At 38.2% G+C, this 25,295-nt stretch overlaps 1 protein-coding gene across 3 annotated transcripts in view; it reads left to right on the forward strand.

Moving 5' to 3' along the window:
* RGS7BP (regulator of G protein signaling 7 binding protein) overlaps window positions 1-25,295 on the forward strand; it is a 128,516-nt gene that overhangs the window by 25,363 nt on the left and 77,858 nt on the right. Inside the window, exon 1 of one of the 3 annotated variants that reach the window (XM_077117293.1) lies at window positions 12,202-12,612. The exons of the other annotated variants lie outside the window; for them this stretch is intronic. Coding sequence (XP_076973408.1) covers window positions 12,608-12,612 — 5 coding nt within the window. The 5' untranslated portion in view covers window positions 12,202-12,607. Of the gene's footprint in view, window positions 1-12,201; window positions 12,613-25,295 lie in introns of those variants that run through there. 3 annotated transcript variants of the gene reach the window in all.

The raw sequence follows: 25,295 nt of genomic DNA on the forward strand, positions 1-25,295 counted from the left end.
GGGTGGAGGTGGCATGTCCCAATGCAGATCATAGCTTTTGATTGCCTACTTCAGATCTCTGAAGCCCCAGCTCTGAGGGAGGCCATTGGTCCATCTTCCCTGGACACAAAAGTGGCAGAGGAGATTAAAGAAGCTGCACTTCCTCAGAGCTGCAGAGGACAGCTGAAGGGCTGCATTTGCTGGGCATATCAAGAAAGTACAGATTTGGGGAGCTGAGGAAAAAGCTTCTGGTGATCTTCCCGGCCCCTGCCTCATCAACTCTCCAGGGAAGTTTGTAGAGGGCTGCTGCCCCTTTGTGGGTCCCTGGCCTTATTCTGGCTGGGAAAGACTGGCTTGGGAAACTCTGCTCTGGCATGTACCCTTCTCCCAGAATTTTCCCACCAGGCAAAAGCAGCATGAGATAATGCCAAATGAAAGCAGTGTGAAGAATAACTGAGGCAACCAGTCTCTTTGCTGGGCTACCTAAAAGCAAAATAGACCTTTCTAGATTGATTCACTTTCTTGACACCATCTGGGCCCCTGGGGTGGAACCCTAATGGGGAAGAAACTAGAGGCAGAAAAGCCTCAGGAATTAAAAGGGAACTTAACTGCTGAAGAAGTATGATTCCTAGAATAGAAAAGCAAGAAAAGAGGGGCACTGAGTGATGGGAAGATATGTAAACAAACCATAGGAGATTGGGGAAAAGTATGCATAAGCACAAACAGAACAGATCAAGAATCCTTTAAAAAGAACCAGAGGGAAGGAAGCTTTTCCCTAGAGATGAAACAATTTTACAAAAAGTGGATCTTGAAAAATGTACACAATTTTCAAGGTATAGAAGATCTGAGAAAATCTGAAAAGCCAAACACAGGCTACTCTGAAGGTCCAGAATTAGTTAGGCCAAGTGTCAAAGAAGGGCCTTAACACAAAGCCAATCAACAGTAAAACCCTCGACAAGAGGGAGAAACTGATCTTCAAGGTTAACATAGGAAAATAATCAGTTGACCAGACATCAGCATAAACTTACAAGTCATATTCAGAAACAGGAAGATATGGTTCAGTCAAGGGATTAAATTAAAACTTCATAGGAGACACAGAATTTGGAACAATTAATCAAAGAATTTCAAACAAATCTCCCAAGTCAATTAAAGGAAATGAAGGAAACTATGGATAAAGTGATAATGAATATTAAGAAGACAATGGGTGAAAGTAATCATAACAGAAATTATGGAGACAAAAGGCACAACAATGGAGATTAAAAATACACTAGAAATAGCAGCATATTTGAACAGGCAGATGAAAACATTAGTGAACTAGAAGACAGGACAAAACAAGATAGGACATATAGAAACCAAGGAACAAAATAGCTGAAGTAAGTACTGCCTTCACGGTCATAACACTGAATGTTAATGGATTAAATTCCACAGTTTAAAAGCACAGATTGTAGAATGAATAAAAAATATGTGCCATCTATATGCTGTCTACAAGAGACTCACCTTAGACCCAAGGTTACAATTAGGCTGAAAGTGAAAGGTTGGAAAAAGATATTCCATGCAAACAATAACTAAAAAAAGAGGTACATTGGGAAAAATAGATTTTAAGTCAAAAGCTATTATAAGAGAGAAATAAAGACACTATATATTAATAAAAGGGGCAATCCACCAAGATGAGATAACAATCATAAATATTTATGCACCTAATCGTGTTGCCCCAAAATACATGAGGCAAAACTGAAGGGAGAAATAAATGTCTCTAAAATAGTAGTTGGACTTATTTACACCCTTTTGTCAATAGATAGAACATATAGACTGAAGATCAATGAGAAAAGAGAACTTAAATAATATGATCATTGAACTAGACCTAATAGACATATATAGAACACTGCATCCCCAAACAGCAGGATATATATTTTTCAGAAATACACATGAATCATTCTCCAAGATAAACTACATGTTGGCTCACAAAATGAGTCTTGGTAAAGTTTAAAAGAGTAAAATTATCCAAGGCATCTTCTCTGACCTTAAAAGATTGAAGCTGGAAATCAATAACAGGTGGAGAACTGTAAAATCTATAAATACATGGAGTTAGATGAAAAATTCTTAAAGAATAAGTGGGTCAAAGATGAAATTATAAGGAAAATATATAGATATCTTGAGACAAATGAAATATAAAACAGAACACATCAAATCTTATGGGAAGCAGAGAAGGCAGTGCTCAGAGGGAAATTTGTAGCCCTAAATGCTTATATTAAAAAAGGAGAAAGAGCTAAAATCAAAGACCCAACTGTACACCTGGAGGAACTACAAAAAAAAAACCCAGCAAACTAAATTCAAAGAAAGCAGAAGGAAAGAAATAACAAAGATTAGAGCAGAAATAAATGAACTAGAGAATGAAAAAAAAAAGAGTATTGACAAAACTGAAAATTGGTTCTTTGTAAAGATCAATAAGATTGACAGGTCCTTAGCTAGACTGACAAAGAAAAAAAGGGAGAAGATAGAAATTAATCAAATCAGAAATTAATGGGGGGGGGTCATCGCTAATGATACCGCAGAAATAAAAAGGACTATAAGAAGATACTATGAACAATTGTATGTCAACAAACTGGATAACCTAGATGAAATGGACAAATTCCTAGAAATGCACAAACAGCCTACACTGTCTCAACAGAACAATTGTAATTAAAGAGATTGAATCAGTCATCAAAGACCTCCCAACAAAGAGAAACCCAGCACCAGATGGCTTCACAGGTGAATCACTTCTTCACAAGAAGAATCAATACCAATCCCACTCAAATTCTTCCAAAAAAATGAGGAGAAAGGAATACTATTTAACTCCAGGCTATGAGGCTATCATTACCTAATATCAAAGCCAGATAAAGATACTACAAGAAAAGAAAATTACAGACCAATTTCTCAAAAATCCTCAATAAAATATTTGCAAACCAAATCCAACAGCACATTAAAAGAATGATATACACCATGATCAAGCGGGTTTCATTCCAAATATGCAAGGGTGATTCAACATAAGAAAATCAACTAATGTAATGTACCACCTTAATAAAATGAGGGGAAAATACCACATTATCATTTCTATTGATGCAGAAAAGGCATTTGACAAAATTCAGCATCCCTTCTCAACAAAAGCAGGAAAAGAAATAAGAATTGAAGGAAAATTTCTCAACCTGATGAAGGGCATAGATGAAAACTCCACAGCTAACATCATACTCAATGGGGAAAGACTGAAGCTTTCCCTCTAAGATCAGAAACAAGACAAGGATGCTTACTGTCATCACTGTTATTCATAATTGTACTAGAAGTTTTAGCCAGAGCAGTTACACAAGAAAAATAATTGGAAAGGAAGAAGTAAAACTTTCACTATTTGTAGAAGACATGACCCCATATACAGAAAGTCCCCCCAAATCTACAAAGCCGATAGAGCCAACAAACAAATTCTGCAAAGTGGCAGGGTACAAGATGAACCCCCAAATCAATACTGTTTCTATATACTAGTAATGGGCAATCTGAGGAGGAAATCAAGAAAAAATCCATGTACAGTAGCAACTCAAAGAATCAAATACCTAGGAACAAATCTAACCAAGTATATAACGAACTTATACATGGAAAATGCCAAATATCACTAAAAGAAATCAAAGAAGATCTAAATACATGGAAGAACATTCCAAGCTCATGGATTGGAAGACTAAATATTGCTAATATGTCAAGTCTACCCAAAATGATTCACAGATTCAATGCAATTCAAATCAAAATTCCAACAGCCTACTTTGCATATATGGAAAGTCAATTAGCAAAGTTATTTGGAAGAGTAAAAGACCCTGAGCAGCCAAAAGCATCTTGAAAAAGAACACAGTTGGAGGACTCACACCTCCTGATTTTAAAGCTCACTAGAAAGCTACAATGTTCAAAACAGCAAGATACTGGAACAAGGGTGGGTGTATAGACCAATGGAATCAAATTGAGAGCTCAGAAATAGAAAATTGCATCTATGGTCAATTGATTTTTTACAAGGTTACCAAGTCTACTCAACTGGGAAAGAATAATCTCTTCAACAAATGGGACTGGGAGAACTGGATAACCATATGCAAAATAATGAAGGAGGACCCCTATCTCACACCATGTACAAAAATTAGCTCAATATGGGCCAAAGATTTAAATACATGAACTAGGACTATAAAACTCCTAGAAGAAAATGTAGGGAAAAATCTGCAGGATCTTGTGTTAACAATGATTTCTTAGACTTTAGACCTAGTGCACAAGCAACAAAAGAAAAAATAGATAAACAGGACCTCATCATAATTAATAAGTTTTCTGCATGAAAGATTTTATCATGAAAATAAAAAGGCATCCAACTCAGTGGGAGAAAATATTTGGAAACCCCATATCCAATAAGGGTTTAATATCCAGAATATATAAAGAAATCCTTCAATTTAAAATAAAAAGACAAACAATCCATTATACAGTAAATATATGAATGTTCTTTCATGAATTTTGACACTAACAACACAAGGTGTTAATAATAGGATGGTATATGGGAAAGAATACACCTAATATAAACTGTGGACTATAGTTAATAGTATTATTTTAATATTCTTTCATCAATTGTGACAAACGTACCACACTAAGTGAAGTACCAACCAAAGGGGATACATGGGAACATTGTAGCTTTTACATGAATTTTTTGTAAACCTACAACGTCTGTAATTAACAAAATAACAGTAATTTTAAAAAGATACATTATATTAAGCAAAAGAAACTTGAACATAAAGTACTACATATTGTATGACCCCATTTACATAAAATGTAAATATAAATACATCCATAGAGATTGAAATGATTAGTGGTTATGTAGGGAAGAGAAGAGATAGAGGGATTGAGCAGTGACTGCTAAAGGATGTGGGACTTTTATTTTTGGAGTAATGAGAATGTCCTAAAGTTGAAATGCACAGCTCTCTAAATATACTAAAAACCACTGATTGTATACTTTGGATGGATTGTACGGTATGCAAATATATTTCAATAAAACTGCTTTAAAAAAAGATAATAAAATTCTCACCTGCCACATGGGAGATCCGGGTTTGATTGTCAGTCCATGAACCTCCCAAAAAACAAAGAATCCAACAAAAACAAACAAAAAATTCAAAAATGGTGCTGCAATAATGGGATACTCACATGGAAAAAGGAATGAAATGTGACCCCGCCATACAGCATACAAAAAAAAAAGATAACCCAATTAAAAATGGGTAAAAGACTTAAAGAGACAGTCCTCCAACAGCTAAAAAGGAGCATGAAAAGATTCTCAACATTATTAGCTATTAGGGAAATGCAAATCAAAACCACAATGAGATACCATTTCATATCCAGTAGAATGACTACTATTTTAAAAAAAAAAAAAACACAGAAAATTGCAAGTGCTGAAATAGATGCAGAGAAACAAAAATCATTTATTGTTGGTGGGAATGTAAAATGATGCAGCTGCTGCAGAAGACAGCTTGTCACTTCCTCAGAAAGTTAACTATAGAATTGTCATATGACCGGCAATCCTTCTCCTGGGTATACAACCAGAGAATTGAACGTAAGGACTCCAACACATATTTGCACACCAATGTTCATAGTAGCAGTATTCACAATTGCCAAAATATAGAAGCAACCTAAATGTCCATCAACTGATGAATGGATAAATAAAATGTGGCAAACACATGCAATGGAATATTATTCACCATTATAAAGAAATGGAGTTCCAGTTCACTCGACAGCATGGTTGAACCTTGAAGACATCATGTTGAGTGAAATAAGCCAGATACAAAAAGTGGAAATATTGTATGATCTTACTGATATAAATAGTTAGAGTATGCAAACTCATGGAGTTAAAAAATCTAGACTAGAGGTACCAGAGGTTGGATTGGGGGTAAGGAATGGGAAGTTAATGCTGATTGTAGCACACTGTGAGTGTAGTTGACAACACTGAATTAATATACATGAATATGGTTAAAAATGGAAATTTTAGTTCGTATACTCTTAACAGAATAAAAATTAAATGATAAAACCTAGGGCTACACAACACAGTAAGCCCTAATGTAAGTGATGGAATGTAGTTAATAGTACAATTTAAAAAATGTTCTCCCATGAATTTTAACAAATATATCACACTAATGCAAGGTGTTAATAATAAGGTGTATATGAGGAAAATTACTCCCCAATGTAAACTATGGAGTATAGTTAATAGTACAATTATATTCTTACATCAACTGCAACGGAGATACTAATGTGAAGTGTTAATAATAAAGGGGGTTATATGAAAAGTGTATTTTTACATGGTTTTCCTGTAAACCTACAACTTCTCTAATAATTAAAATTTAAAAACAAAAGAATATGAGGCAAAGGAAACGGGTGATGTCATCTAAATGCAGTGTAACACATCCTCAGAAGTTCTCACTTAGAAACAATTAAATAAAAGGGCACGTTCTGCTCACTTGGGAATAAAGAAAAATTTGATGCACAATTTAACAAGTGAATATGATTGCTGAATCAGTAAATTGATACTTCTTTTAATTTCCAGTATCTTAGAGCAGATAGAAGTAAATACTTAAAATTGTAAAACAGTAACCCATTCCGGACCCTGACATAGGTTTTACAACTAATTGTGGTGCTGTGCTTTGAAATTTATTGCTTTTTGTATATATGTTATTTGTATATATTTTACATACAGTATTGTATATTATATATATGAAATGTATTGCTTTTTTGTATATATATATATATACACATATATTGTATATATGTATATATAAAAGAACAAAAGTTGATTGTGATGATAAAACATATTTATGCCTTCTAGCCTCTTATATTCTGGAGTATAATTCTGAGAGGATGGTATGTTAGCCCATGACAAACTCTGGGATCTGTTCTGTAATTCCTTGTTGAAGAGTGCTTTGAAAAATATTGCTTTTTTCTTTCTTTGCTTTGTATATATGTTATATTATAAAATAAAATTAAAAAACTCAAGAAACAGACATCTCAGGGAATAAACCACAGAATTAACATTTTAAGATATTAAAGTGTACAGTGTGCAACAAAAGATTACAGAACAAAGAAACAGGAATGATGGCCTAGCTAAAGGGAAACGATAAAAATCCAGAAAGCATCAATGAAGAAGACCAGACCAGGATCATGGAAAAAAAAATAATTCTAAAAATTATCTTCAATATGATGAACAAAAGAGAAAGAACTAAAGGATATCAGGAAAACAATGAATGAACAATATACGAATCTTATTAGGTGGGGGTAGGGAATAGGGAGTTAAGACTAAAATGTACTGAGTGTCTATTCGGGATGATGAGAAAGTTTTGGTAATGGATGACGGTTATGGTAGCACAACATTGTGAGTGTAATTAACAGCACAGAATTAAATATTTTAATGTGGTTAAAAGGGGACATTTTAAGTTTTATATATGACACTAGAAAAAAATTGTTTTAAGCATCCATGGAGCTGTACAATACAAACAGTGAACCCTGAGTTAAAACATGGTCTATAGTTAATAATAGAATTATAAATACATACTATCATCTGCTGTAACAAATGCACCACACCAAAGCAAGGTGAATAATAGAGGTGATTGTTAAGGTTAATAATAATAGAGTGGTTATATTAGTCAGGGATCTCTAGGCAGACAGAACCAACAGGAGATATCGGTAAATATTTTGAGATTTTTATGAAAATTGCCTCATGCAATTGTGGAGATGTACAAGTCCATACTCCATAGTGCAGTCTGCAACCTGGGTACTCTGATGAAGGTTTTCAATTAATTCACTGGGAGAAGCTGGCTGGCTGGAGTAGAGATGAAAGTTCTCTCTTCTGCCTGCTGAAATCATCACTTCTATTAAAGCCTTCTACTGATTGGATGAGACTTCTGTCATTGTTGAAGGCAGACTCCTCAGCTGATTGTAGATGTCATCAGCCATAGATGCAATGACTTCCTAATGGTTTGAGTCCACGAAATGTCCTTCAATAACAATCAGACCAGTGTTTTCTTTTTTTTAAATTATATTGACTCATCTTTGCACACATACAGTCCGTACATGGTGTACAATAAACGGCTCACAACATCCTCACATAGTTGTTAATTCATCACTATGATCATCTTTTAGAACATTTGCAACCCTCCAGAAAAAGAAATAAAAAGAAAAAAGAAAAAACTCATGTACCCCTCCCTTTCATTGACCCTTAGTATTTCCATCTACCAATTTATTTTACCCCATCTCCCTATTATTTATTTGTTTTGTACCCATATTTTTTTACTCATCTGTCCATACCCTAGATAAAGGAGCGTCAGACACAAGGTTTTCAGGATCCCACAGTTACAGTGTAAAAGTTATATCTTTATACAGTTGTCTTCAAGAATCAAGGCTACTGGAACACAGCTCAACAGTTTCAGGTACTTCCCTCCAGCCATTCCTATATACCATAAACTAAAAAGGGATATCTATCTAATGCATAAGAATAACCTCCAGGATAACCTCTCAACTCTGTTTGAAACTTTGTCTTGGCTCATTTTTCTCCTCCTCCTTTTGGTCAAAAAGGCTTTCGCAGTCTTGAGAAATGTTGGGTTGTGGCTCATCCCAGGAGTCCTGTCCCATGTTGCCGGGGAGATGCACACCCCTAGGAGTCATGTCCCAGGTAGGGGGGAAGGGCAGTGAGTTCACCTGCCAAGTTGGCTTAGAGAGAGAGAGGCCACATCAGAGCAACAAATGAGGTTCTCAGGGGTGACTCTTAGGCCTAATTTTTAAAATATTTTTATTAATAAAACAACATACAAACATTGTTAATATATAAACATTCCATATGTGGTGTACAATCAATGGTTCACAATATCATCACAGAGTTGTGTATTCATCACCATGATCATGTTTTTGAACATTTGCATCACTCCAGGTAAAGAAACACAAAGGAAAAAACTTAAGCATACCATACCCCTTACCCCTCACCCCTCTCTCTCATTGGCCATTACTATTTCCATCTCCCCAATTTATTTTGACCTTTGTTCCCTCTATTATTTATTTTTTATCCATACTTTTATCATTTGTCCATACCCTAGTTAAAAGGAGCATCAGACTCAAGGTTTTCACAATCACACAATCACATTGTAAAAGCTATGGCATTATATAATCATCTTCAAGAAATAAGGCTACTGGAATACAGCTCTGCAGATCTGGTACTTCCCTCCAGCCACTCCAATATACCATAAATTAAAAAGTGGATATCTAATATGTAAGAATAACCCCCAAGAAAACCTTCAACTCTGTTTGAATCTCTCAGTCACTGACACTTTATTTTGTCTCATTTCTCTCTTCCCCCTTTTGGTCAAGGTTTTCTCAATCCTTTGATGTGAGGTCCCGTCTCATCCCAGGATTTCTGTCCCACATTGCCAGGAAGGTTTACACCCCTAAGACTCATGTCCCATGTAGGGGGGGAAGGGCGATGAGTTCACTTGCCACATTGGCTTAGAGAGAAAGGCCATATCTGAGCAACAAAAGAGGTTTTCTGGGGGTAAATTTTAGTCGTAATTTTAAGTAGGTTTAGCCTACTTAAATAAGTTTCATAGGGGCAATCCTCAAGATCAAGGGTTCAATCTATTGATTTGATTGTCCCCACACTTTTTTTTCTTAATGATTATTTTATTTATTTGTAACTTAGGGGTATAGATACTTTTGATTTTTTGAACTTTTTTTTGAAAAATAGTCTATATACAAAAAAAAGCATAAATTTAAAAGCACAGCACAACAATTAGTTATAGAACAGATTTTAGAATTTGGTATGGGTTACAATTCCACAATTTCAGGTTTCCACTTCTAGCTGCTCTAAGATACTGGAAACTAAAAGAACTATCGATTTAATGATTCTGCAATCATATTCATTGTAAAATCCTACCTTCTTTGTATAACTCCACCATCACCTTTGATCTTTCCCTCTCTTTAGGGGCATTGGGGCTATGGCCATGCTAACTTTTTCATGTTGGAAGGGGCTGTCAATAATAAGGGGTAGGGAGATAAAACTAGTTGATGTTCTGCAGAGGCTGGGCTCTCTAGATTTCAGCACTTATCTGGTCCAGGGAGCCATCTGGAGGGTGTAGGTTTCTCGAAAATTACTGCAGTGCATGGGACCTTTGTAAAATCTTATATATTGTCCTGGGTGTTCTTTAGGATTGGCTGGAATGATTTTGGCTGGGGTTTGGCAAGTTATGATAAGTAGCAATGTCTAACTGAAGCTTGTATAAGAGTGACCTCCAGAGTAGCCTCTCGACTCTATTTGAACTCTCCCAGCCACTAATACTTTATTAGTTACACTTCTTTTCCTTTATTTGGTCAAGATGGAGTGGTTGATCCCACAGTGCCAGGGCTGGAATTGTCCCTGGGAGTCATCTCCCATGACGCCAGAGAGACTTTCACCCCTGGATATCATGCCCCACTTAGGGGGGAGGGCAATGATTTCACTTGCAGGGTTGGCCTAAAGAGAGTGAGGCCACATCTGAGCAACCAAAGAGGTCCTCCAGAAGTAACTCTTAGGCATACTTATAGGTAGGCTAAGCTTCTCTGCCACATACATAAGCTTCACAAGATTAAGGCTCAAGATCAAGGGGTTGGCTTATTGATTTGGGTGTCCCTAATGTTTCATACAGTATCAGGGGAATTCCTGATGGTAAAGTTTAATAGTTCCATATTTTTTCTCTCATCCCTCAAGGGACTTTGCTTAGGCATGATTTTAAGTAAGCTTAGCCTTTCCTTTGCAGGAATAAGTTTCATCGATCCCAAAATCAATGGCTCAACCTATTGATTTGGTTGTTCCCATTGCTTGTGAGAATATCAGAAATTCCCCAAATGGGAAAGTAGGATATTTCCTCCTTTCTCCACAGTCCCCAAGGAGACTTTGAAAATACTTCTTTATTCACTGCCTAAATTACTCTGGGATATATTGGGGCATCGCACTAACCTGGGCAAACCACAAAATTTCATGCTCTATTCAAGATTCCATGTACTTATGGTGTTCAACTAAACTGACCATACAAGTTAAATTAGGTCATGCACTACACAAAATATAAGTTTTTTGATGGGGTGTGCATGGTCCAGGAATCGAACCTGGATCTCCAACATGGGAGAATAAGCCTTTTACCACTGGACCAACCATACCCAAAATAGAAATTTTGCACCGTATAAACATCTCTCCCTTTGGTCTCATACAGAAATTGAAGTTTTAAAATATGGACGATATCATCCTCTACACTGTATTATGCTCACCTTAATCCTATCCAGATCAGCTTCCTTCATATATCTACTTGAAGTCAGACCAGTGTTTGCTTGATCAAACAATTGGGCACCATAATTTGGCCAAGCTGACAAATGAATTTAACCATCACAGTGGTATATGGGAATACTGTATTTTATTATGTAAACCTAAAACTTCTCTAATAAGAAAAAAAAAGAGTAAAAAATTTTTACAGTGTATAGCTTTGACATTTTGGGAGAGGGCTGATAAAAATAGTTTGGAAGATTATATTTTGATTAGAAAAATGCATTTTCTCCTCCATTTCAGGATGAAAAAAAAAAGGAGGTTATCTCTGTGTTCTGATGCCAAAAATAGAACATTTCATTTCAAAAAGAACACCTTAGAGAAATGATGTACCACAAGGAAAGGTAGTTACACTAGAAAGTGTCTTAAAGTTTAAGGCAAGTGTTTTTCTGTTATAAAAAGAAATTAGCATTTTTTAAAATATTTTCAAACAACATAGTTTCTCCATATAATGTCCTAAATATATCTTGACTTTTTTATCGGGCCTCGGTTCAAAGAGTACCAGAATGCCTACAGCAATGGTGAAAAACAAAAACAAGAAAACAAATCCACAGCCATTGATGGTTTCAATTCACAAGCTTCCATTGAAATAAATAGGGTATGAGTGCATCCAGTGATTCCCAGACCTGTCTGCTCATTGGAATCACTCAGGAAGCCTCAAAAGATACTAGCACTTGGGGTCCACCCCCAGGGATGCTAATTTACTTGGTTTTGAGCATGGCTTGGGCTTTGGAATTTAAAAAAATATCTTCCAAGTGATTCTGATATGGACACAAATTGTGGAACCCATGACATAGTCAAAGGGTTCCATCTTTCCCTCAAAGAGGTGTTTCCAGGGTGTTGCCATGGAGAGCAGCCCCCATTTGAGTTTACTCCCCCCCCTCCCTTTATCCTGCCTGAAATCAGTATCTGTCACATCATCCAAGATCACTGACCAGATTTCAGACTGCAACCTTTGTTGTGCCAGTATCATGCCACCTCCAAGTTTCTGCATCTCGGCATCTTTGTTTTAGTTTTCACACCCTTACTTTAAGCTGTGCCTATGTCAGGAAGAGAAAACTTCCATTTATTTCCTCCTAAGAGGTTTCCATGGGTAAGGCTTTAATTCTGTACTAAAAGACATCAAAAATGAGGGAAAACATGGTTTCTGCCCCACTAGTTTTAGACAGAAGACAACGTTTGAATGGTAGCTTTGAAGAATCTGGTGATCAACAAGCAAGTGAGCTGTGACGTGAACTCTGTGCTGTATGTGTGTCTTTCTGTAGAGGAATGAGGTGAGTTGAGTGAAATACAAACTTAGCTTTTGAATTGAGAAACAACTGTTCCTCTTTTCAGCATAGTTTTCAGCTTTATGGCCTACGTGGGAAGTAATGATAGAAGGTACTTTTTTTCTTTATTAGAGGAGTCGTGGGTTTACAGAACAATCATTTATAAAATACAAGATTCCCAAGTACCACCTGTGCTGGTTTGAAAGGATGTATGGACCCTAGAAAGGCCATGTTTTAATCAAAATCTCATCTCATAAAATGGTAGAATAATCCCTATTCAATACTGTATGTTTGAATCTGTAATTAGATCATCTCCCTGGAGATGTGATTTAATCAAGAGTGGTTGTTAAGGGGGATTAGGTGACGACATGTCTCCACCCATTAAGGGGGTCTTGATTAGTTTCTGAATGTGGCATATTTCTCAGGGACTGGAGCCTAGCCATGCTTAAAATTTTTTAATCCTTCTCTCCCTCTCTACATTCACTCTCTGCCCTCCGTACCTGTAACCCCCCTCTCTGTTCCCCCCTTCCCCCTCTTGTCGTAGACCGCCCACTTCCGTAGCCCACCACAAAACAACAGGCCTTCCTGTTATTCTCTATACTTCCCTATCCCCGAAACATACCCTTCTGCCTAGCAACTGCCGCTAAGCTTGTGTGATTGGCTGCCTCCGTGTGACGTGTAGACCCTTAGCTCCACCCCTCCTCCGAGTATATTTAAGCCTGTTGCTCGCCCAGCCCCGCGTTGTCGATAGAGCCCCGGGGTCTTTGGACCCTAGACGTCTCACTCCTCGGGTTCCCGGGTGGCCCATCCCGGTGTGTATCAATAAAGCTTTAACCCGTATCTGGCCTCAGTGAAGACTTTACTTGCGACCGCCGGCTGGGGAAAGCGCCGGCTTCAGCTTACCCAGGTTAATTCCCTGCGAGCTCGCCCCAAAACCACCCAGTGTACCGGTCACGCGGCCCGGCTGAAGCTATCAGCGGCACTGAAGTCCTATAAAAGAGGAAACATTTTGGAGAACGAGAGATTCAGAGAGAGCAGAATGACATGGCCATGAGAAGCAGAGTCCACCAGCCAGCGATGTTTGGAGATGAAGAAGGAAAATGCCTTCCGGGGAGCTTCATGGAACAGGAAGCCAGGAGAAGAAGCTGCAGATGATGCTGTGTTTGCCATGTGCCTTTCCAGATGAGAGGAGAACCCTGACTGTGTTTGCCATGTGCCTTCTCACTTGAGAGAGAAACCCTGAACTTCATCGGCCTTCTTGAAGCAAGGTATCTTTCCCTGGATGCCTTTGATTGGACATTTCTATAGACTTGCTGTAATTGTAATTTTCTCGGCCTTAGAACTGTAAACTAGCAACTTACTAAATTCCTCTTTTTAAAAGTCATTCTGGTTCTGGTATATTGCATTCCGGCAGCTAGCAGACTAGAACACCTCCCTATTATTAACACGTTGCATCAGTGTGGAACATTTATTGCAATTGATGATACTGCATTTTTATAATTGTACAATTACCTATAGTCCGTGTTTAACTTAAGGTTCACTATGTGGTGTAGTTCCATGGCTTTTAAAAACAATGCTATTCTGTTATCACCTATACAATCTAACATTTCCCCTTTTAATCGCATTCAGATATGTCTTTCTGTGCTCCTACTTATGTTCACAATGTTGTACTACCATCACCAAAACATTTCCACATTCCAAGTAGGAGCTCTGTACAGTTAAGCCTTAACTTCTTACTCTTTATCCCTCCTTGTAACCTATATTCTAGATTCTGACTCTGTGAGCCCGTGTATCCTAATGGCTTCAAATCAGTGAGATCAAACAATATCTGTTCTCTTATTTCTGACTTATTTCATTCAACCTGATGCTGTCAAGATTCACCCATGTTGTCACATGCATCAAAATTTCATTCCTTTTTACAGCTGAATAATATCTCATTGTATGTATATGCCACATTTTATTCATCCATTCATTGGTTGATAAACACTTGGGTTGTTTCCATTTTTATGCAATTCTCAATAATGCTGCTGTGTTAGTTTGCTAAGCTGCTGAAATGCAATATACCAGAATTGGAATGGCTGTTATAAAGGGAATTTGATAAGTTACAAGTTTATAGCTCTAAGGCTGAGAAAATGCCCTAATTAATACACCAACAAGAGGTTACCTCTATTCAAGAAAGGCTGATGCCATCTGGAACACCTCTGTCAACTGGGAAGGCATATAGCTAGCATCTGCTGGTCCCTTGTTCCTGGACTATGTTGCTTTCAGCCTCTGTTTCCTATGGGAGTTCCTCACCTGGCTTCTGGGGGCTTCACTTAGCCCCTGCGGGACACAACTTTGGGTTCTGGCTTGCTTAGCATCTCATGGGAAGTCCTTAATCTGGCCCATGTGCTCTGCCCATGTCTAGGCATCTGCTCTCTCTCTCTGTTAGCACTCCAAGCACCTCCAATATCTGTGCCTCTGTCATCTCTGAAGCAAGTATCTACATTGTCTCTAAGCTTTCTCCAAAACGTTTCCCCTTTTAACAGACTCTAGTAAACTAATCAAGACCCACCTTGAGTGGGTGCAGTCACATCTCCATCTAATCAAAAGGCCACATCCACAATTGGGCACATCTCCGTGGAGATAATATAACCAAAAGTTTCTGCCCTACAATATTGAATCAGGATTAAAATAAATGGTGCCCCCACAAGATTGGATCAGGATTAAAACATGGCTTTTCTGGGGTGCATAATAGTTTTAAAGTGGCACAGTCATTATGGACATTGCAACTAGAATTTGAAGCCTCAAGTATTTCACTTCCCAGACTACATTTTAAAAAGAGACTGGGTTATGTATATAGTGGATATGAGTTACATACATAATGTGATTATATAGAAGAGATTTTGTTGACCCTTGCATGATAAAAATAGCTTTAAGGTTTTTAAGTGGTTTTATGATAAAAATAGTCTCTTATTATTCTTATTATATGTCTGTGTGACATTTTTATACTTAGGTGATAGATGAGGGAATTGAGGCGCTTAGAGTTTAAGTAACTTGCTCAAGATCCCAGTCAATAAAAGGTAGGGTTAGTACCTGAGCTCAGATCCATCTAACTCAACATCCACTAGGTTTTCTGCTGTGCCACACCTGGAAGAACACAAATAAGACCTAGGGTGGCTGAAATTTATTAAACAATTGACAGTGTTTTGTGTTTCCCTTCATTTTTTTGGAACTTCCAAGAGGTAGATTTGCTATTGATCAGTAATTGGGGAAATGTAGCAAACAGGTTCTAGGCACCCAAGAGCAACTGGCTGTACATGTCTTAAGCCAAAGGTGAATTCACTGGAAGGTTAGATGGGGCTCATATAATTACACTGGAATGAGGCAAGGAGGAGAAAATGACTTTGAAAATGAACACGAACCAAGGGCACCACATTGTGTACACTGCTGGCCAGGATGCTGCCTTGTCAGTGCTACTAATGCATGCTGCTGCCTCAAAGGGTCCAGACCATCCTACCGTTTGGGTCAGTCACTCCAGCTTCAAAGTCCTCGTAGGAAGCTCAGTCGACCATGTGAGGCATCCTGGCAGTAGGTGTAGGAAGAAAGGCTTTTCCTATTTTAGGTTTCATAGTGAAAAGCAGAATATTAGGAACCACAGTACCACCTAAAATGGGGGATCCTTCTGCAGAAAAAGATCGAATGTGAAATGACAAAAGTCTCCTAAAGAACAGCTCTGGTTTACAAAGATATATCTATATTCTAGATATAGCTACATTATGAAACTCATAAGAGAGTGTTACAAGGAAAATATCACTGTTCACAAACTCATAAAAAAGAATATCTTTATTAATTCTTTTAATTTAAGAATATCTGTGGTTAATAATTCAAATAAAGTCAATGGGGACATTAGTCAATTTACACATTGAGAAGAAAACATCTTTATCTGGGAGTTTGTTGCTTTGCCATTCTTCTTAGATTTCTCATTCGGTTCTGGGGCTGAAGAAATCACCTGCCCCATGCGATAGGGCCACAGACACTCGGGGACGAAATCTGGAGCACATTCCTTCTTCTTTCATTCATTCACTCATTCATTCATCTGTTACATCTTACACTCACTATTTACATTTACTGTATGGACTAGGTCCAAAGTGTTCACGACCTGATTTTGGCAGTATAGAAATAAAAATTCGTGGACCCTGAGAAAATACCGTGTTTGTTTATGCATGTAGGTGTCCTTGTCCATACACGTATGGTATTGTGTGTCTGTGTTTGTTGCTATGCAAGAATTAAAGACAACCTAATTGTTCAAACTACATGGGAGAATTAGGGAATTTAGAGAGCCCTTTTTCAATAATATTAGAGTAGCAGAGAGACTAACGTTTAGACTTAATAGCTTTCGTCGTCTTGGAAATTCGCCTCCTGCTCCATCCCTTAGTTTCCTACCTGCTCAGCCCCTTTTTTCTCTTTTGCTACGTGTGTACACACACAACTAAAGAAAGAAAACTTCCCATTTCTTATGAGCCAATGTTATTTTTAGAGATAATATTAGGTCTTGAAGGATGTTTTCTCTTAAATCTTTTTGGCATTCAGGAAAATAAATGTCTTTCTAACTGTCTTTCAGGAAAATAAAATGGAAGAGCTCACCACAGACAGATTTAGACTTCAAGTCAGGTTAACTTAGGTGATAAAAACTGAGCTGGAGCCATATATAGGAAGGCTGAACATGACCTAATGTTATCATCGTTTTAAATATTTTTCTAAACAGTGCAAGCACTGCCACAATTTGTTGTAATATCCTTTTCTTTCTGGAGCTATACCTGGGATGTATTGGTTGAGTGTCTGTTTTCATAAACCCAAACAGAAAGGGCTCCTTAGAACAATGAGGCTTAATCTGCAAAGCACAAAGTGGCAGAATAGTCTTTATAACGAATATTTATTCTTAAGAGAGATTGTGCCATGTCAAAATAGTAGCCTCTTGTCTTTGGAAGCTAAATGTAAGAGCATCTATGTTTGCTACTTAAGGTATTCTGATGGCCATTCCCATTTACAAGCAAGGAAGTGAAAAGAATGATGATCCAGTTTCCCCATCTCACAGAGAAAGTAAAGCATCAGCAACTCAAATACCTATGTAAAATAATAGATTAAAGTTTCTCTGAGTTCTTCTGTCCCTGGAGGCTACCATCACCTTTAGTGGCCAAATAAAATGCTTGAGCCCCTGTCCCACACACTTTGGGGGTCTGGTAGCCCCTTTCCCCTAGGCACCCTCTTGCCAGGTGATGTTCATGGTATATTTGGGTAGAAGGAGCTGGTCTTACATTTGCTGCTGAGTTAGCCCATGCTGCAGCTTATATCACTGATATTACCAGACTACCTCTGTGCTGGTTTGAAAGGATGCATGGACCCTAGAAAAGCCATGTTTTAATCAAAATCCCATTTCATAAAATGGCAGAATAATCCCTATTCGTACTGTATGTTTGAATCTGTAATTAGATCATCTCCCTGGAGGTGTAACCCAATCAAGAGTGGTTCTTAAACTGGATTAGGGGAGATGTGTCTCCACCCATTTGGGTGGGTCTTGATTGGTTTACTGGAGTCCTATAAAAGAGGAAACATTTTGGAGAATGAGAGATTCAAGAGAGCAGAGAATGCTGCAGCACCATGAAGCAGACAGTCCCTGAGCCAGTGACCTTTGGAGATGAAGAAGGAAAACGCCTCCCAGGGAGCTTCATGAAACCGGAAGCCAGGAGAGAAAGCTAGCAGATGACGCTGTGTTCACCATGTGCCCTTCCAGATGAGAGAGAAGCCCTAACTATGTTTGCCATGTGCCTTCTCACTTGAGAGAGAAACCCTGAACTTCATCTTGAACCAAGGTGTCTTTCCCTGGATGCCTTTGATTGGACATTTCTATAGATTTACTTTAATTGGGGCATTTTCTCGGCCTTAGAACTGTAAACTAGTGACTTATTAAATTCCCCTTTTTAAAAGGCATTCCGTTTCTGGTATATTGCATTCTGGCAGCTCGCAAACTAGAACAACCTCCATTCCTATATTGTTCTTGGCACTTGAACTCTAGACCGCTTTCCTCACAGTTTTATTCATATACAGATTGAGGTCTAGACTACCAGTCTTGTGTCTTCATTTTCCAAAGCACGACTAACACAAGGCTGTTGTTTCCAAGTAGTTTCCCTTCCTGCCCAAGCATCCCCTGGATGTGTCGCCTTAGAACTCTTCCCTCTTTGATATGGCTCAGGTGATAAATAACCCAGTTTCTTTTTTGAACCACATATGTAGCCCAGTTATTTCTTTCCTCTTGAATGGAGTGCCAACCTCTACCTGCATTCAATTATCTTCCTTTCTCTTTTGAAATATCCTCCGCCATGATGACATTTGGTGTTGCCTGACTCCACCAAACCTTTCAGTTTGAGAGAGCCTGATGTAGTTGGTGATACTGAAACTCAGCCAGGATGAGTTAAGCATTCCTTATCTTGGTTGTATTAATGAATAAGAAAGGTGGGAAACTCTAATGCCAGGTCCAAGACAAATGCCTCTTTATTTCCCAGATTTCATAGGCTTTAGAAAGCCTATTTCATGAGATCCAAACCTGACGCCTAGAACAGGGGTTCTCAAACTTGGCTGCATCTTACAATCATGTGAAGAGCTTTAAAAATCCTGACACCCAGCCCAGATCAATTATATCAACATCTCTAGGATTGCGACCCAAACATCCAAATTTTTTAATAGTCCCCAGGTGATTCCAATGGGCAACCAAGGTTGAGAATTCATTGTTATAGAAAGTGATAAGATGAGGAATAAAATATAAAGATCATCACCTGATATTTTTTTCTTCTAACCTGAACTTGCTTCCTTATGAAAGATCCAACTTTAGAGAACAATTTCCCCTACATTCAAGGCTTTACGGCTCTTTGTATTTAAACACATTGAGCTATAACTATTAGAGGTAAAGGTGGGAGGTTACTCTAGTGTTTTGTTTTAACTGTTTCTGAACTATAATTTTTATTCAACAAAGATTCATTGAGTACCTGGGGACTGTGGGTACCCCAGGAAATAAAACAGACATGATTCACCCTTGTGGAATGTATATCTACTAGAGGAGACATGCGATAAAATTTTCAATAAACAAATAAATGAACAAGATAATTTTATAAGTGTCGTGTATGGAGACAATATAAAAGGGTAATGAGACAGCAAGTGTGTATGTGTCTCGGGGCAGAGGGGAAGGGCAGCTGATTTAGTGGTTAAGGAAGTCCTGACAGATGGGGGTCACCTGAGGTGAGTCCTGACTGACAAATGGAGCCAGCCATGTGGAGATCCGGGGCACAGCATTCCAGGCAGAAGGAGGGGTAAGTGCTAAGACCTCGAGGCAGGGACGAACTTGGCAAGTTCCAGTACCTGACAGACTGGAGTGTAGTGAAAGGACAGGAGAGAAGGACAAGACAAGGTCAAGGAGGGAGTTAGGAGACAGCCCAGCAGCACCTTGTCAGGTCACAGGGAAGAGTGGGTTTGATTCAAAATGCAATTAAAAGCCACTGGAGAGTTTTAAGCAGAGGAGTGGTGGTTTATATTTTTTTAATGTGCGGGAAAAGATTGAACAGGGCAAGAGTGGAATCAGTTGCCCAGGTGGCAGTTGATCATGACTTGTTTTAGAAGTATTTTATAAAGCCAACAGGACTTACAGAGGAAGATTGAGGGTTGGAGGGGAAAGGGATGCTGAAGCAAAGGGAAGAATCAAAGATGAGTCTTTGCTTTTGGCCTGAGCAACTGACCTGATGATGTGCCATATGGAACAGGGAGGTCTGAGTGAAGTGCCGTTTGGGGGACGAAAGAGCAGAAATCAGAATCTTTGTTTGGGCTTATTAACTTGGAGATTCCTTTAAGCATCTGTTAATGTCCATTAGGAGCTAATACCCATTAGAAAATGTCTAGAGCTCAGGGAAAAGGTCAAGGTCCAATTTAAATTTGGAAGTCATGGCATGAAGGTGGTGGAAGTCATGGAAACCTTGAGACTGGGTGAATTCATTTAGGGAGATAAAGTAATAGGAAGCAGAAGAAAGGTGAGGACTGAGCACTGAGATACTCAAAGTTTAGGAAGAAAAGAAAGATTCAGTAAAGAAGACTGGGGTAGGGGCAGAAATTTAGGGGTTTAGGGCCTTGCAAATTAGGAGAAAAAAATGTCTTGAGTTGGAAGAAATGCTGCTGAAATGTCAAAGAAGGTGAGGAGAAAGAAACCAGCGGACTGTGTGAGGCAGTTTATGGATGACCTTGACACGAGTAACTTCTGGAACACTGGAAGAGTGAGGAAGTACAGGAGTATTGAAGTATAGATTGGAGGGGTGAGGAAAAGACAGTGAGAGCTGAGAAAGTAGAGGCAAAGGCTACTGACACAACTATCAAGAAGTTTTGCTGTACTTGTAAGCATGTACTTATTTCCTGTCCTGGTTTAGAGCTCTGAATGGATAAATCTTTTACAGTGTGCATATTTCTTCTGTCAGAGCACAAATGAATACATTAGATGCCTGAACTCAGCTTGAATGTCACATGTTCAGTGTATTTCCTGGTTGCTGTAATAGTCACAACCACCTTAATTGCATGCTTGGGATGGAATGTTTCTGCACTCATCCTATCCATGAAAAGTTGTGCTTGAAAGAAACCTGTCTGTCTAACCATCAAAATCTCTGCTCTCAGTTCCCCCAAGTATATACCTAATAGCGGGGTTGCAGGATCATATGGCTATACTTAGTCCCCTGTGGGGCCATCACACTGCCCTCCAGAGGAGCTGCAGCATTCTACCTCTGTACTTACAAGGAACAGGTATATATCTCTCTCCACATCTTCTCCAGCACGTGTATCTTTCTGTTCATTTTTCTTAAGCAGTCTTATTCACACACAATCCATCCTAAGTGTACAATCAGTGGCTCCTGGAGTAATCACATAGTTATGCATTCACAGCCACAATCGGTATGTGAACATTTCCATTCCCCCTGCAAAGAAAGAATAAGAGAAAGGAGAAACAAGAATCCTGTACCTCTCCCTTATATCCCCCTCTTACTGACATTTAGCTTCGGTATACTGCCTTTGTTATACTTAATGAAAGAATATTACAATGTTACTCTCAACCATAGACTCTAGTTTGGCTTAAATATATAAATATATATATTTTAGCTTTTTTGTTGATATGTATTATATATTCACATACCATGTAATCATACAAAGCGTACAATCAATGGCTGACAATATCATCACATAGCTGTGCATTTATCATCACAATCAACTTTTTTCTTTTTTTCCCTTTGACAAATAGCATATATACAAAAAACGTAATAAATTTCAAAGTACACTGCAGCAATTAGTGATAGAACAGATTTCAGTGTTTGGTATAGGTTACAGTTCCATAAGATTAATTATATATATTATTTTCCATACTCACACTCAGCCTTGTACATTGTACTTGCAATATTGTGCTACCATCTCACAGTATTGAGCTATCCATTCTGAATCTTTACAGTCAATTTATGTAACCTTCAGTATCAAAAGCCCAATCTTTACCCTCTTTTCTGTCTCCTGATAACCTGTGCTCTGAATTTTAATTCCCAGAGGTGCTCATTGTAGTTAGTTCATACTAGTGAGACCATACAGTATTTGTCCTTTTGTTTCTGGCTTATTTCACTCAGTGTAATGTCCTCAAGGTTCCTCCCCATTGTTGCATGCTTCATGACTTTATTCCATCTCACAGCTGTGTAACATTCCATCCTGTGTCTATACCACAGTTTGTTAATCCACTCGCCAGTTGATAGACATTTGGGCTGTTTCCACCTATTCCATTGTGAATAATGCTGCTGTAAACATTGGTGTATAAACGTCTGTTAGTGTCCCTGCTTTCAGTTCCCCCCAGGATTTACTTAGTAATGGGACGGCTGGGTCATCGGCAATTCTAAGATTCCTGAGGATCCAAACGGCCCTCCAGAGCAGATGCACCATTCTGCGCTCCCACCAACAGTGGATAAGTGCACCTATTTCTTTGCACCCTCTCCAGTGCTTGTAGTTTTATTTTTTTCTTTTGATAATGGCAATTCTAGTCAGTTAAATCTCAGGGGTTTGATTTGCAGTTCCCTAGTTGTTAGTGAAGTTGATCACCTTATCATATCCTTTTGAGCCATTTGTATTTCCTTTTTGGAAAAGTTTCTATCCATGGGTGTCCATTTTTCAATTGGGTTGTGGTCTTTTTTTATTTTCTTTTTGGTGTGTGGTCTGGGAATTGAACCCGGGTCTCCCGCATGAAAGACGAGCATTCTACCACTGAACCACCTGTGCATGCTGGATTGTTGTCTTTTTGTTGTTGAGTTGTAGGATCTCTTTATATATTCTTGATATTAAACCCTTATCTGGGGCAGTGCAATAGTGTCTCAGTGGCAGAATTCTCATCTGCCATGCCAGAGACCCGAGTTCGTTCCCTGGTGCCTGCCCATGTTAAAAATACAAACAAACAAACAAACAAAATCCATTATCTGATATGTGGTTTCCAAATATTGTCTCCTTTTGAGTAGGCTGCCTTTTTACTTTCCTGCAAAGTCCTTTGATGCACAAAAATATTCCATTTTGAGGAGACCCCATTTATCTATTTCTTTCTTCATTGCTTGCAGTTTGGGCCTAAGGTGTAGGAAACCTCCTAGCACAAGGTTTTAAGATATTTCCCTATATTTTCATCTAAAAGGTTGATGGTCTTACCTCCAATGTTTAGGTCTTTGATCCATTTTGAGTTGATTTTTGTTAATAAGATGTGGGGGGGGGGGGGCCATGATGGCTCAGCAGGCAAGAATGCTTGCCTGCCACACCAGAGGACCCAGGTTCGATTCCCGGTGCCTGCCCATGTAAAAAGATGTGAGAGGGGGATCCTCTTTCATTCTTTTGGATATGACTATCCAGTCCTCTAAGCACCATTTATTGAAGAGGCTGCTCTGTTCCAGTTCAGTCGACTTGGCTGCCTAATCCCAAAATCAACTGTCCATACATGACAGGGTCGATTTCTAAATACTCAATTTGATTCCATTGGTCAGTATATCTATCTTTATGCCAGTACCATGCTGTTTTGACCAGTGTGGTTTTGTAACATGCTTTACAATCAGGTAGTATGAGACCTTCCACTTCGTTTTTCTTTTACAAGATATTTTTAGCTATTTGGGGCACCCTACTCTTCCAATTAAGTTTGATTATTGTTTTTTCTATTTCTACAAAGTAAGTTGTTGGGATTTTAACTGGTATTGCATTGAATCTATAAGTCAATTTGGGTAGAATTTACATCTTAACTATAATCAGTCTTCTAATCCATGAACATTTATTAAGGAAGTCCTTCCATTTATATAAGGAAGTCCTTCCATTTATTAATGACTTCTTTGATTTCTTTTAGCAATGTTTTATAGTTTTCTGGGTACAGGTTTTTTATGTCCTAGGCTAAATTTATTCTTAAATATTTTATCTTTTGGTTGCTATTGTAAATGGAATTTTTTTCTTGATTTCTTCCTCAGATTGCTTATTTCTAGTGTATAGAAACACCATTGATTTTGGTGTGTTGATCCAGAATCCTGCTGATTTGCTTACTCATTTATTAGCTCTAGTAGCATTAGGGTAGATTTTTCAGGATTTTCTACACATAGAAACAGTCATCTACAAACAGTTGAAATTTTTATTTCTTTTTTTAAACTTTTTTATTGTATATTATAACATATATGCAAAGCAAAGAAATAAAAAAAGCAACAGTATTCAAAGCATTCTTCAAAAAGTGGTTACAGGATAGATCTCAGAGCTTGTCGTGGGCTACCATACGATCCTCTTATATTTTTCCTTCTAGCTGCTCCAGAATATAGGAGGCTAGAGGGCTTAAATACATTTTTATTATCACAACTGACTTTTTTCCTTGTTGTTGTTTTGTTTTTGTGAACAAGAACATATATACAAAAAATTATGAATTGACAAGCACAGCACCACAATTAGTTGTAGAACATATTTCAGACTTTGACATGGGTTACAACTTTACAATTTTAGGTTTTTACTTCTAGCTGCTCTAACATACTGGAGACTGACAGAGGTATCAATTTTATGATTCAGCATTCATATTCATTTGTTAAGTCCTATTTTCTGTGTATAATTCCACCATCACCTTTGATCTTTCCATACCTCCCATTGAGGTTGTTTGGACTATGGCAATTCTAAATTTTGGTATATGAAGGGTCTGTCACTAATATGGGGTAGAGAGTTGAAACTATCTGGACCAGGGGCCCATCTGGAGGTTGTAGGTTTCTGGCAAGTTATTCTAATGCCTGGAACTCTTGTGTTATCTTATAAATTGCCCTAGGTGTTCTTTAGGATTGGCTGGAATGGTCCTGGTTGGGGTTTGGCAGGTTATGATATGTAGCAGGGTCTACCTGAAGCTTGCATAAGAGCAAACTCTAGAGCAGCCTCTTGACTCTATTTGGACTCTCTCTGCCACTGATACTTTATTAATTATGCTTCTTCTCCTTCATTTGGTCAGGATGGAATTGATGATCCCTGAAATTTTTGTTTCTTCCTTTCCAATTTGGATATATTTTATTCCTTTATCTTGATTAATTATTCTAGCTAGAATGTCCAGCACAATGCTGAATAACCATGGTGACAGTGGGCATTCTTGTCTTTTTCCTGATTTTAGAGGGAAA

Source organism: Tamandua tetradactyla, chromosome 9, assembly GCF_023851605.1.
Source record: "Tamandua tetradactyla isolate mTamTet1 chromosome 9, mTamTet1.pri, whole genome shotgun sequence".
Classification (NCBI taxonomy): domain Eukaryota; kingdom Metazoa; phylum Chordata; class Mammalia; order Pilosa; family Myrmecophagidae; genus Tamandua; species Tamandua tetradactyla.